The 15717-nt window shown below is 29.4% G+C and overlaps 1 protein-coding gene across 1 annotated transcript in view; it reads right to left on the reverse strand.

The window, feature by feature from the left end:
- Positions 1 to 15441, reverse strand: part of LOC129987743 (A disintegrin and metalloproteinase with thrombospondin motifs like) — a 37842-nt gene extending 22401 nt beyond the window's left edge. The window contains exons 1-8 of the mRNA XM_056095685.1: positions 15410 to 15441; positions 12715 to 12841; positions 11750 to 11813; positions 9921 to 10132; positions 8455 to 8541; positions 6939 to 7158; positions 2589 to 2755; positions 865 to 936 (exon numbers count right to left, since the gene is read on the reverse strand). Of these exons, the coding sequence (XP_055951660.1) occupies positions 865 to 936; positions 2589 to 2755; positions 6939 to 7158; positions 8455 to 8541; positions 9921 to 10132; positions 11750 to 11813; positions 12715 to 12841; positions 15410 to 15441 (981 nt within the window). The remainder of the gene's footprint in view (positions 1 to 864; positions 937 to 2588; positions 2756 to 6938; positions 7159 to 8454; positions 8542 to 9920; positions 10133 to 11749; positions 11814 to 12714; positions 12842 to 15409) is intronic.
- Positions 15442 to 15717: the final 276 nt, after the last annotated feature.

Below are 15717 nucleotides of genomic sequence, written 5' to 3' on the forward strand. Positions count from 1 at the left end.
ATAAAATTGGAACCTGGTGGCCGGGTGGTAAGATCTCGGCTTCAGAACTGGAAGGCTTCGGGTTCGACACTCGACTCCACTGAAAAGCCGTCATGTCAGCTAGTCTGGTGCACGCTAAATCCGTCGGGACCAAATGCCTTCCTACTGGCGCGGTGTGGAAGCCTGGAGAGGGTGGCGCCAGCCGATGTGCCGTCCTCGTCATCTAACCACGGCTAAAAATTATGAGGGACTTCCCTAAATAACCATAGTGTTGCTTTAAAAACGGGACTTTAATATTACAAAACTAAACCCACATAAAATTATAGATTTTGGGTAAGATCACGAATGCTTTGCATGGCATTAGCGAACAATAGTTATGAAATAAAGACTGAGCTGGATTTCATAGAAATCGGCAAATTTGGTCTAAGTTTCAATACACAAAGCCTATGTGATATATGAAAAAAAAGATATTAACAGAAGTAATGCCTAGAATAAAAATGTTTCTTCACCATAAAGATAATTATGGTTAATATTTGGTATTTATTTTCTCCCTATGCCCCTGTTTACATTGGCAATGATACACACACTATAGAATATGATTAATTTCTTCTTATATTTTTCTTCTTTTATATGAATACCTTAGTATCATGTTTAGTGTTAGAAAAATGAAATATGCTTATATTAATTCCATTATAATTGATTTCATTTCATTAAGAAAATGAACTATGTTTAAGAACACACATACATTAAAAAATTCTGTATCCACTACAGAGACGCCTTTTCATATTTCTTTATAAAAACTGGGCAACAGGTAGATATTCGAAAAATAATGTTTAAATAATAAAAATGTTAAATAATAAATGTAATAAAAAGTGGTATACTTACCTCAGCTATAATGATCCCAGAAAATACCAAGCTGATTTTAGGGTTAATTATATTCTTGAAAACTAAGTCAACCTACAAAATAATTGAATCAATAAATTTTTGGACAAATTGGACCACATTAGAGGAATTTTTTTAGAAAAAGCATATTAAAGAATTTAACAATAAATGGAACATTATTTGTCTATTTACAAAAATTTATCGAAAGAAATGGGATGGAGACGGAGGTTGATTTTTTTCTCCACATATTCCAGTTATTACTTTTCATTCCAATTATGAAAAAAAAATGGAAAAGTAAAAGAAGTTTGCTATCACAAATTTCATGTGAGAATGTTATTATTTTTTACACATTCAGAAAACCAACATTCAGAAAAGCGACGGTTTTTTACCATCTCAATATCAATCAAGGTCTAAAATTATTTTCTCAAAACCAGATTTTTTTTTTTTTTTTTGAAAATACCAATTTAAATTGGTTTAAAACAACCACTTGGCTCATGCGTAAAAATTTAGAAGACGATGGGGGGTGTCCTTTGCCCCATCTCAAGGTCGTTCAAGCTCCAAAACCTTATCTCAAAGCCATATATATATATTTTTTTTGATAAAATCCTTTTTAAAGTGGTTTATAATGATCACGTGATTATTGTATTGCGGAATCGTCAACTTTCAGAAAAGCGATAGTGTTTTCCCCCATTTCAATATATATATATATATATATATATATATATAAAACTTTCGATATCAGCCTCGCTGTTTCGCATTCATTCCCATTTTCTTCTCTGTGTTTCTTCGGAAGAAAATTTCTCATGACCACTGTCCTTTATTGGTTAGACAGGAGAATCAGTTACACAGCGGATATTCACGCCAAGTTTTAATTTTTATTGGCGATAAGTCGACAAATGTGACAACGTTCTTTATCATTTTCTAATAATCCTAAAAGCGAAATATTGATGCATCAAAAGCGATAAATTGCCAATTTTCTCCTATTGCATTTTGAAAATTCAAAAACCTCAAATCAAAACAACGCATGATAAAACACATTTTCTCACATGATAAAATAGTTTGAATGAAAGTCATTGGATTTTAAGCTGTTCTTCAATGGATCTTTTAAAGTAGAAATTATTAAGATAAAAAGATGAAACCGATTTGAAGCTTATCAATAATCACCCCCATATATGTATTAAGACTGGAGATATTTTCCACCAATTATACTGACTCCCTCTTTAAACCGAAAATTGCGTGAAATCAAAAGGTACCTAAAACAAGAAATAATAGGACATAAAATGAGCAAATTTGATTAAATAAGAATACATATATATATAAGACAATTTTTTAAAAAGAAATTTATAAAAAAAATATTTATTATATTCCAGTATGAGTTTTGTATCATAAAAATAAAAAGAATTAATCTGCTTCAAATTTTATATCTGTTCTATATCAGACACATTCTGCTAGCAATTTGATAAGATAGCTTCTTATTTTGTTCATCCTTGTAATTTCCGATCATATATTACGGTTTAATCTTTTAACAATTATTTGATTTTGATAAACATGTAAAAAAATGACGATAAGAAATTGAGAGGAATTGAATTGGTAACTGCAAATTACCCTAGTGTGGTGTGAAAATTTGGGTAGTGTGAAATTAGAAGAAGTGGCATTTATTTCCCTTAATAGAGCTTAATAGGATTACAAATAAATATATCTGTTTCCTCATCAAGAAAATTACTTACTCCGTTCATAAAACTGAGAAAGTATCTTCTGATTTCTTCATCTCTGAAGTCGTGTAAGGCATTAGTGTCGTAGTCCACAATAAGCAGAACTTCCGGCCACGCATGCGCAGAAACACCACTTCCATTTTCTGTACTATTGGTTTGGTCTAGGCCAGCATGCAGTGGAACTAAAAAAATGAATAATCGTAATTAGATTAATTAGATCGTAATTAAAAAATGAATAATCTAATTTCATTTATTAGCTTTTACGATATCCAAGATAAAGAAATCCAAACGATCCGTAATGGATATGTGGGAAAAGGCAACGACCAGCATTAATATGTGAAATATATTTATTAAGATTAAAGGACAAAACATTACTAAATTAACATAAAAAGATACTTGAGCTTGAGCTGTACGTCTTACAGTCTCACTACTCAACTCTCGTCTGCTAATAATAACGGGAAAGCATCATGTGACTAATGACGCAAACTTGTGGTGAATAGCATATAAGCCAGTTAACAACTAAGCTGCACGAGCAATTGCTTTTGCATAATGGTTTAGTTACTGGACTGCGAATCGCAAGGTCCCAGGTTCTATCCTCGCTCATCGCAAATCCGCTAAATTGGTGATCCGGACATTTCGACAACAGCTAATAGCTAAATACATCACCACTAAACATCCATATCGTTCGTCTCACCTCCGACTCACTGGAGAGAGAGTACTGTGGTGAATAGCATATAATCCAGTTAACAATTACGCTACAAGAGCGTACTTTTTTGTATCATGGTTTAGTTACTGGACTGCTAACCACAAGGTCCCAGGTTCTATCCGCAAGCATCTCAATCACATACCGCTAAAAACTTATCAGGAATCGCATTTATTTAGAGGGGGAAAATGTGAGGGGAAATTGCGCCTACCTGGTTGGGAGTAGTCGAACTATTCACTTCTAAATGATTCACACATTTCCAAATAATTCAAGTTATTCTTTAATTTAGTAATGTCGAGCAGGATGATGTTCCTTTTTTAAAGTGACCAGTATATGTCAGCACAGTTGCACAAGAACACGAAATAATTGAATCTTGAAAGCTTTCACTTGAATCATGTCCATGAAAAACATGCATTAACGTCCATTCACCAGTCCAGTAAATCATCCATAGCAAAAATCCACTCTTATCAAAATTTTTAGCATCAATTTAGCGTTTTAAATTGTACTAAAGTCCACAGCTTTTTCAACAATTTGGCGTTATTTGCTAGGATATTCACAAGAAAGGCCGAGCCCTCCAAAAATGTGGGAAAAGGCAACGACCAGCATTAATATGTGAAATATATTTATTAAGATTAAAGGAGAAAAGATAAAACATTACTATACTAACATAAAACACATAAAGATACCTGAGCGTGAGCTGTACGTCTTACAGTCAGTCTCACTACCCAACTCTCGTCTGCTAATAATGACAGGAAAGCATCATGTGATTAATGACGCAGCGTGGCCAACATGGCGCCATACAGGATATGAGATCTGTTATACTCTGTTTCACCCTAACTTGGCAGTAGTGTATATTCTAGGCATGCCAAATCACAGTCGCTGTGAGGGGAACTGGGTTACTTTAAACTATAAAGTTACTAGAAATACAGATCGCTGGCGGAACTTTATCTCGCAAATTTTTCGCCAAATAGTAAATATTTATTAAATTTATTATATTATCATTTTAAATCAGATAATTAATTTTTTCCTTATTTTCATTATTTTGTTCAATATTATTGATACATTATTTTAATAAATCATTAAAGTTATTTCATTTCGTTTCATCGTTTCTCAAAAGAAAACCCTAAATCTTTCAATATTCTGTAAAGTGTAGTTCGACTAATGTTTTTAGAAAAGATATCTGTATCATCGTTCACATCTTTTAAAACTTTATCTAATGTTGGGATCTCATTTCTACGAATAAATGCATGGATTTTTCGTCAGATACAGGATAATGTAAAATCATCATATTTTAATGTAAAATCATCATTTTTACATCATCATATTTACTTTTTCATAAGATGACCTGAATGTTTACCTACTAAGCCTGGTCGCTTCTTTCCAGGGGTACTTAAAGGACTGGGTGCCTTTATTTCTGTTTTCATGTTGCACTTTTTGTTGATTTCACTCGTCTTGAAAGTGTGCACAGCGTATTCGGTGATAACACTTTTTCTGACATTTTAGAAGTGAATAGAAAAGACGAATCGAATAAATATTCAACAATCAAAACTAATAACTACTAATGTGATTAATAGTATCAAAAATATCAGCTGGTAAAAAAGCGAGAATAAAAAAGTACGAAAGATGATAATGGTTGGGAACTAAATGAAGCTGAGTTGGCGGAGACGTAAAAGAAAAGGGCGCCAAATATTTGACCTTGAAGACCGGTTCTAGCCAAAGTGAAATTCATTATGTGAATCGTTTCGTTTTATTCGTTCGCTTTATTTACAAAATACTTAACAGATAAACACTTCTAACTTGAGAATAATTTTAAATACATACTGATAAAAAAGGATTTCTGTAATTTATGATATTAATTGATAAATTTCTGAGCATTTTAACTATTATAAAGTCGGTATTGATGGGGAATTCTTTCCCAACGCGGAGCGTCACATTTTCTGCCTTTTACAATACTGCCAAGTTGGGGTGAAACAGAGTATAGCAGTTCTCACAGATATGTGGATAATTTACAAATAATCCATCGAAAGCTCTTGCAAACGAAACTTTCATATTCACCGTATCTTATTACTTCTAACATTGTTTATAAAATACATATAACATTTACGCATAATAAACGAGAATTTAAAAAAGATGGAAATCTTCAACTCTAACACAATTTAACTAACTTCAACTAAATAGAATTTATTTATTTTTTAACTTAAGAAAATATTTTGTCAGACACTATTTGGGACATTATAGAACAGATATTATTTGGGGTGAACTTTTCATTTCAGAAACATAAATTAAATACTCACTTTCATTGTCGAAATTCATTTTTAAATAATAATTCATACCAACTACATAAATGTTTGTGACTAATAAGGTGCAAATACAATGCAAGCTTTTAAACAGTTTTCAATTCTTTTCTCCGGAAATATGCAAACAATTTGAAACATATTTAATCTATTTGTTTGTATTCGGCATTTTGATCATCTCTAAGATTTCACATGTGTTAACTATTGTGGTCACAAAATTAGGAGTCATTAAGCACATGGATTTAATTAAATATAAAATAATGAACAACTTGTTTTTAAGTTTCACAAGGCTTCTTTTGGAACGTTTTTTTAAGAGGTGGATGGATGACAATTTAGCCAGTATTTTCTGCATAATATTTGAAAATTACTTCATACTTAATAGCGACTATGTATATTTCGTTTTACAAAATGATGATATATATATAATGTGTGTTAGAGACATTATGTGTGTCTTAAGCGGACATTAATACATGCATAACTTCAAGATAACGATCGCGTTTGAAATTGATTTTTCATCTACAATAATTTTACAAAATAAGTAGCAACTGTGATTGAATCCTGCATGTTACAACAATGCGTATATTAAATACGTCCAATCAAAACAGGTAATGATAAGAGAAAGGGGTATAAACTGAAATAAAAATTTAAGTAAAAATAACTATTTTTATAATTGCGTTTAAAACAAACATTTTTACATTTTAATTGTTTGCTATTTTTTAATCTTGAAATATATTCATTTCAAGTTCACTATGAGGTGGCGCCACTGATGTGAAATCGAAACTTATTTTCATTCATCAATGAACTGATGGTTAACTTAAGAAATTATTAAAATAGTTCTAATTCCATTTAAATTAAACAAATGTACAAGAATTGAAAATTTTGCTCAGTTTTGAATTGGAAGGATGCAAAAGAATCGCATATAAATTTCCCATTTTAGAAACTTGAAGGAAGTCGAATAGAAATTTAAAAAAAATATTTAGTTATAGTGCTGCCAGCTAATAATGCTATTACTACTCAGAATAATACAGATGAAACGAAAACTACCAAATAGAGTATTAATATAAAATCTTATCATTGCGAAACAACTTGGATAATAACATCATATGAAAACGTAGCAAAGCAATGGGAATTGTAACACAATATTAAAATGTAGCAAACCAATGGGGATTCTAACATTATATTAAACTGTAGAAAAACAACGAGAATTGTAACACTATATTAAAATGTAGGAAAATAACGAGAATTGTAACATTATATTAAAATGTAGCAAAACAACGGGAACGGGATGTAGCAAACATCGTTATATTAAATTGTAGAGAAACAATGGGAATCATAACACGGGATCAAAACAGCATAAAGAGATTTTACTGAAGTCAGCAGAAGAGGTTGTCGTCATTTTGCTTTTTAACACGACGTGGGCACTTCCGGATGGGGGGAGAAGGTTGGTGGAATTTTCATCGTGGGAGTAAGATCCATTGCTTCTGCTTCCATCGCTGTGAGGAAAAAATTCCGCAGTGATCTCATCTTCAGGTAACATGAAGTTTTTGGGAACAGGTTTTATGATAAAATCGACACCGATAGTACCTTCCTGCAAAAAAAAAAAAAAAAAAAAAAGTTAATATTTGTTATCATGTGAGAACATGATATTGATTTATTTTGAGGTTTTTGAAGCCACAAAAGGCATCAAACTTTTGAGCTATCAATTTTTCGCTTTTAGGGTTATTAGAAAATGATAAAGAAGATTCTCACAATTGGCGATTTATAGCCAACAAAAAGTTACAACGGGACTCGAATGCCCGCCATGTACCCGATTCTCCTGTATGGCCAATAAAGGGCATGGTCGTAAGAAGTTATCACCCGAAGAAGCACAGAGAAGAAAATGGGAATGAACGCGAAACATCGAGAGGAGGTATTGAAAGTTATCACGTTCTCACATGATAATCTGAAATTTTGCGATAGCAGATTTCAATTTTAATAGTACTGACTTCTTAATAAAAATTTATGAAAAACTATCATTTCGTTGACTGAGTATTAATTCGATGAATTTTTATAAGTATTTTTCAATTTAACTGTCAAATGGGACATATTGCCCAAAGTAAAATACTGATTTAAATACAATATCAAAAAATCATTCACTTAAAGTTATTGGCTGTGATTCGATACAAAACATATTTGGTTGTTTTTTATTTGATTTGTAAATGTTCATTTTATCACAAAATAGGTAATTATGGTTCAGCGCCTTGTTAGACTCATTTAATTTGATGATTATCAATCTTAGAAATCGTCCACATTTTATAGACATTTTCAGCAGTTTTATAGTCTGAAATTAATTGTTAACAATACGCTCAGTGAAAAAAAAAAATTATTTTTCAGTTTAAGTTATCTAAGTGATATGTAAAAATAATGAGAATGTAAAGAAATATAACATTCTTTTATTTCTTTAATGATATTCCTTATATGTTTTGTTTTTAAAAAAAACTATTCCCATTAATGATGTTCAAATCTACTTTTTTATTCCAAAATTGGAAAATAGACATCTCTGATTCTTTTGAAAGGATTCAAAGCTCTATTTGTAATTATAAATCTGTTGAATCTGAATGCTTTCTGAAGAATTAGGCTTAATGTTTTAAAAAGAATTGCTTGAATGTTGTATCTCTGTTTCTAGTTGGTCACTGATCAAGTTTGTCTCTGAATTCTAAATCGTTTAGAGACAAACTTTCTTATAACAAATACGTCCATATAGTCCTATATAGCCAATACGGCCATCCATAATGTAGATAGCAAGCATATAGAATATATACTCTATTTTATATAATTTAATTTGAAAGTTAATATAAAATACATTTAAAAGTTAGAAAGGGAAAAAAAGTTCATTCGTTCTCACCATCTGTAACTTCCCATCTGTTCCATGTCGAATCGTAACTGCTGCCATGTTGGCCGTATCTTGATACGGTATTGCTGAATCATTATACTAAAATAAGACAATAAATATCTTAATTATACAGTAAATATTTTCCATTTAGCCTTTTTGAATGTAACTGTTACCCAATTAACTATACCAATAAGTTATTGCTGGATCATTATCGTAATAGAAAACAATTAAATGTTCTACCTATGTCATACATATTTTCCATTTAATCATATTTTTTTTCATTTAGCTATTCTCAATAGTAATTGCTTTCATGTTAACTGTATCCTGATATGGTATTACAGAATTATTATCCTAAAATGAAACAATCTTATGTTCCATTTATGTTGTAAATATTTTTAAATTAAAGTTATAAAATGCTCATGACTAAAATAGTACATTTAACTATAATTTTTTCCCTTTCTTTGAATTTCTAGATATAACTTTGTTTTATTATTGATTTTATTTCTTCAGCTTCATAAATGGTTACTAGAACATAATGATAGTTATGACTACATACTGAGATATCAATACTTAAAATGATAGTAAATTTTCTGAATTGAAGAATGTTCTGATTAAAACATATATTCAGTACTGTTTGAAGTTTCAGATATTTCTAATGATTTATGCTGTAGTCTTTTTACAAATATTGTCAGATGCTGTGAAGTGAACTTTTTGTTGAATTCATTTTATTGAAATGTTTCCCATCCTTACAAATTGAAGTAAAAATTGAAGTCACACGCATGGATTTTAAACTTGCTGAGAAAGAAGAGAAATTTTTTTCCAGACATGATTTCCTAAAATGTTTCCATATTCGCAATGAGCTAATACACATCCCATCTACAAACTAACCATGTCAAATGCTAGAGAAAGAAAGATGTGGATACGTCAGTGGAAATTTTTCCACTGTTTTTATATTAGAATAGTCGATGCTAGTCTTAATTCCCAACTTCTTAAGATAGGAATTAGGCAAATATTGATATCTGAGATTAGTCTAAAGCTTTACTTCTTTATCTGTTAACGATGAAAATAAAAAAAGCATTTTTAACTCTTAACTTAAGTATTATTTTTTCTTCTGTTATAAAATATATCATTATTTTATCTTGGAATTTACACTAAGCTTCTCGTTTTTTATTTTTTTTAAAAATTAATTCGAATTAATCATCATAAATATTGCAAAAATCACTATTCAAAAACAGGTATGGAAAGGCAATTAGACATGTTTAAGATTTTGTTACAACTAAAAAACACTTTCTATTTTTTTAAATTCACTAATAATTAATTTTATTAATAAATATTACTTAAATTTAAACTTAATTTTATTAATCATTTTTGCTTTACTTAAATGTCTTCTCGTTTTTAATGTTTCTTTCCTACTTAGAAACGCACAGTCTTATATTTTGATTCTGTTTATTATTATTATTATAAATTTGAAAATATACCTCAAATTTCACTTCTTTGTACCGCATCGTATTGTTGACGCTTTTAGCCTTGAGCACTTTCATGGTTTTTAATCTTCCTTCGAGGCCCTCGTTCCTTGTCAACTGAAGGTGGATATCATTTCCGAATGCAGACAAGTGAATGCTTTGCGTATCCTGGTCACCAGCGCTTCGCTTTGAAAGCATTCTTAACTGCACAATTTCGTACTCCGGAACTGCAGGAGATAAAAAAAAAATACATATGTCACGTCGATGAATAGATCATAAGTAGAAAAAAGGGAGATTGTTCTCCGTTCAATTTTCTTGTATACTTCCACAATAGGACGCATTTGTTTCAGATTCAACTCAAAGATTGAATTCTGTGACAAAGAGAGAATAAAATATACAGTTTTTTAGACCAGTTCTTATTGTTCAAATAATTCCAGAAATCGTTATAGATCTGAAATCTTGATCACGAGGCCATAATTCAGATCTAGTTTTCTTTAATTTTTCTAAATTGTTGTAAGAAGTAAGCAGTTGTCAGCATTGCAGCAGACCAATAGATCGCCAATCCGTAGCTCGCACTTTGATATAATTCCATAATTCCAGTGACAAATACAATTTGTTCAATTAAATAAACTAAATTTCATCCACTTAGCTTTTATATTGTTTAAATTGTCCCTTGAATTTAAATTATTTGAAATGAGTCTATCACAGATGAACAGATATAATTGCTAAAATGATTTTTAAGGAGAAGGCGATGCAAGGACAATGAAACTTGAAGATAAATTCAAATCTGAGGTGACTCTTTGATAATTATAATATTTTTTGTTGTATATAAGAAAGAAAATTACATTCATTCAGAAGCAAACATTCATCGTTTTTCGTTTTGATAAGAGGACTAAAGTGTTCGACAAAGCAAATTTAATGGCATGAATATTGCCCACTGATAAGCAGAATCATCAAAGAATTTTTAGCAGCATTTATAAAAGCCCAATGATAAGAGATCTCTTTCTAACAAAAAAAAAGCATTGAAAGAATAGAGTTCGGTTACTTCAATTTGGTTAAGTTATATTAAAGTTCCGTTTCTTTAGAGCAACATTAGAGTTGTTTTAGGTCAGCCATGGTCCGATGACAAAGATGGCACTTGACCCTTTCTAAACTTCCACAACAATCGGAGGAAGTTTGAAACTAGATAAATACCAGATTGAAAGAAGAGAAGGAAATGGCTTTAAAAAGCATTTAAGATGTAATTGAGTAATAATTTGAAGAAAATCAGAGAACTTATAAATTTTTCTACAGAGAAAGATGGTTTTCCAATAACGGTACTACATCAAATAAAATATAATATTGATGATATTTTGAAACTTGAATTGTCATCTTAATGTTTTTAGCAAACAGCTTGTGAAAATTGAAGCATTTGACAGCATTTAAATTGAAATAAATAAAATGCTAAAATCTATCGAGGAAATACTTTCAATAATTCGTATATCTATCAGAAGTTTTTTTTTTGTTTTTTTTTCGTAAGAAGAAGCTGAGCTCTATTAACCAAAAGATTTAACAGTCTAAATATTTATGCAGGATTTAAATATAATTTTTTATTATTTAAAGCAAAAAATTATAACACATTTTTACCTTATCAAACTGAAATACAAAAATTAATATTAAATATTAAATTTCATCAGAAAAAATTATTCAATTTTAAATGGTGAAAAAGTTAAAGTTTTCAAAGTTAAAGAATTTTCAATGTTTGAATGATTTGAAATTAATTAATTGTTTTAAAATTATATTGCAAAAAAGCAATTGCATCCCTTTTAAACTACATGCAAGTAAAAAATATATATATTCTTTACCTTGTTCAAAAGAATCAGTGTGAAATATTTGCTTCAGTTCAGCGGTGCTCAAACGCCTGTAAAACTAGAAAGGAAAAAGGAATTAAAAATCTATTTCTATTAAATAGACTTTAAAAAATTATAATGAAAGTAGAAGTCTACAGAAGTGATCACAGAAGGGATTAGCATTGCTACTATCGTAATCCATTTTAAACCGAAATTCGCATGAGTTAGATTACAAGAAATATCCTTCAAAATTGGAGAACGAATGAAAAATATTTTTACTGAATGTAAATCATAAAATGAATACAAAAATAAATTTTGTCGTGCTTTTCTTAGAAAAAAAGTTTTTTTTTTTTTTTTTTTTCTGAAATTTCAATTTTAAATGCACCATCCAAAACTCTTCTTAAGGTATTTATCGGAAATTCATATTCATCCATTCATATTTACTTTTATATTAAAAAAGTATGGTGTCTAGTTAATGATCCAAAATGCCTATAAAAATTATAATTATTAAAGTTTTACTTCTTTTTAGATTTAATTAAGGCCGAAATATGTAGCCAACTTAAGAATTTGAACTACAGTATGACCATGTGCATGAAAAAAATTTTTTTAGAAATCATAATTCATTTTTGTGTGTTTAAGCAAAAATATTTTGATTTTTATACTTAGAGGTACATAAATTTTAAAATAATTGTGAGATTTAAAATATTTGTAAATCAATCATTCAGCAAAATAAATTGTTAATTGCTTACGGTGAGTAACATTTTATAAATTTTTTTTAGAAGTTAGTTATTGTCATACAAAACTAAGTTGTTTCATATTCTTAGAGGATTTGCTTTCAAATAAAGTAACTAATGTGATGATACTTAACATAGCATTTTATAAATACATTTTACTTATATGTAAAAAGAGATATTAGATATAACTAATAATCATTTAATATCCAAAATGGATTTGACAAAATATATCTTTTTTGTTCTTACCGTCGAATCTAACACTGCAGCAGTGGAGCTAGAAATAATCACTAAAATGATGAAGAATTGTATTTTATAGTTTGATGGTTGCATTGTATCTTCTTTCTTAGGAAGAGCTACCAGTCGAAAACCTGATCTGAAATAAAAGAAGAATGCTTTTGAAATATTGCCATTGAATCATTAAACAAAAAATGTTGAATTGTTACTAAATTAACGACAATGGTCTCTCCGTAACTTTCCCACATTTTTAACTAATAAATATGTTATCCCCCTCTCCCTCCATGCATAACGTTGTTAGTCATAGCCTAGTGTAGTAGTCGTAGCTAAAGTAGTTAGTCATAGCTTTCTAGACAATGAACTCTACGAGTGCTCAGATTATATGTTTTTAGAGTTCCATATAGTCAAACGGAATACAAAATTTAATTTATATAGTTTACAGAATTTTTATGTTACCGTATTCACATAGTATGGATAAATAGATTGACATATCATAGATAAATCAATCAATCAATTCAATGCCAGATTTAGCCCAAAATACATAATAATTTTGGAGTAATATGACTTGCGTCGAATTTCATCTAAGTATCTCCTTAGATTTTTCATTTATCATGTTCACATACACATGGATGAGCATGCAAATAAACTTTTTTCGGGAATTTGATACAAAATTAAATCAAATCGAATTAAATCAATTTTTTAATGGAAAATTATACAGCAAACTTCATTTGAGTAGTTCGTTGTTTCTTTTACTAAGTAATTTCAATGTCATGCTAAGGCTCATATCACCTGTTCAGTCCGGAGGTTAAGAACCTTAAATTCAAGAACTCTGTGATATATTCTTCAAAGTGGCAAATTCAGCTATTGGGTTTAAAGACAAGTAGATATAATTCAGTTTTTTGATGACTGCAATAATTTTTCTTACCATATTTCATATACAAGTTAAAAAACAAGACAACGATAAATGTTAAAATGCAAGATAAAAATGCAAATTGCGCTTAATTTATAATCCTACGCAGAATGTTATGTATAATTGATATAACTCTCTTTCATCTTGAAAAAATTAAAACAATATCTTTTTTTTCCGTTTCGTCTCTGACTATCTGCTTTTTCATTTTAATAAAACTATTTCTTATAATCTGTTGTATATATATATATATATATATATATATATATATATATATATATATATATATATATATATATATATTGCCATTTGCTTAGTTTACACTTAATGAGAAAAAAAGATATTTATAATTATTTCGAGTAACAAGAGATTTGCGGTTATTTCGAGTAATTTGCTGTTTGACCTAGAATTCACTTTGTTTATGCGTTAAAAGGCAAGCGTAATCCCAAATTTGAAATTTGAAAACTATCATAATTTTTCAACGATAACAAATTAATTTAAAAAAATTGTTCTCTCAATACATGGTCTGAAGGCTCCTTCCCTTGATGAGTATTTGCTTATTAAAATTGAATATTCAGATATAATATAATGAACGAAGATATAATATAATAAAATTGACTATATTTTGAATGTTTCAAATATAATTTTGTGAAATTTTCAGAAAAAGCAATGTTAGCATAGAAAAAGCAATGTAATAAAGATTCTGAATGAAAAAAAAAAGACTCGAATCCATTATTGTTAATAAAATAAATTGATATAATATCAAGCCGTCATTGGTGTTCATTAATTTTCACTTCATTTACAGAGCACAGTTTCTTAATTCTATACTTTAGTTTTTATAAATTTATCCTTTCTGAATTAGAAGTTAAACTTGAACCGTCAAACCATCAAATCGGCCCCAACTGATAGATTAATTATAAAAATATTAATTATTATCATTTGGTAATCGGTATTGCATATGAAGAATGCTTGTATTAGAAAAGAAATGATTATAAAGTTTTCATTAAAAAATTCAGGTAAAATATACTCTTTTAGAAAGAAAGACTGGTTTACGGGCAACGGCAATGTCATGATATTTCGGAGTTCCGAAATGACAAAGTGGTTTCGGGGTGACAAAGCGGTCACGAGCATTTCCACATCATAATTTGGAATAGCAATTATAATTTGCAAGTTTATGGAAAGATTAAAATGAATTGAAACTAGTTTAGACGAGCTCTAACGTCATGAAATTTGATAATATTGTTAGATTAAAACTTTTATGATATAATTATTAATAGAAAATAATATTTTGATTATTGATAGGGAAAATAGAACTATAATGGTGTTACGTTGCATGTGTTTTTTACTATGGGGATTGATTTAACTATTTTTTGTTATTTTCGAAAAAATCGAAAATTTACGCGTGTAGCTAATTGTAGCTATCTAAGACCGAAACAGGAATAATTATGGTGTTCTCGTTGGTAATTGATAAAAATATACAGAATACAATCTACTATTATTAGTGAAAAATAAAAAAGTTTTGTATAATGCAGAGCGTTTTAAAAGCGTACGTTATAACATACAAGAAAACCTATTAAGTAATTTGAGAAATAAAATTACGTAGAAAATAATTCAAAGATCTATTTTGAAGGATTGTTGGAAGAGCTAGTCATTTTCAAAATTAGTGGCATAAGAAATAATAGAATTTAATCGAATTGAAGAGATTAGAAACATTAATTTTCTAATTCTTACCTTTTCTTCTACCGATCGATTAGGACCAAGAAAATAATGACCAAAAAATTATGGTTTATCAAAAATTACACCGGGATGATGCTCGCTGGATTGTAGAACATGTACAAATATAGATGATAATTTTATTCTTTGGTGTGACTATAAATAATTGCAATTTTCAATGCGCATGCGCGAAGTAGACGAATCAGTTTTAAGAATTACTACGATGCTAAAGATGTTAATACGACAGCTTTAACATCTGCACATGTTTTTCCAAAGATATCCAGATGTGAAACTGGTTTATTTGTATGTTACTGAGTACACTGTAACGATATCTCGTGTAGCGCTTTTGTCTTCATTTAAAGCCGCGCCTAAAGTAAAAGCCCACAAATTCTTAT

This window comes from Argiope bruennichi, chromosome 10 (assembly GCF_947563725.1).
Source record: "Argiope bruennichi chromosome 10, qqArgBrue1.1, whole genome shotgun sequence".
Taxonomy (NCBI): Eukaryota; Metazoa; Arthropoda; class Arachnida; order Araneae; family Araneidae; genus Argiope; species Argiope bruennichi.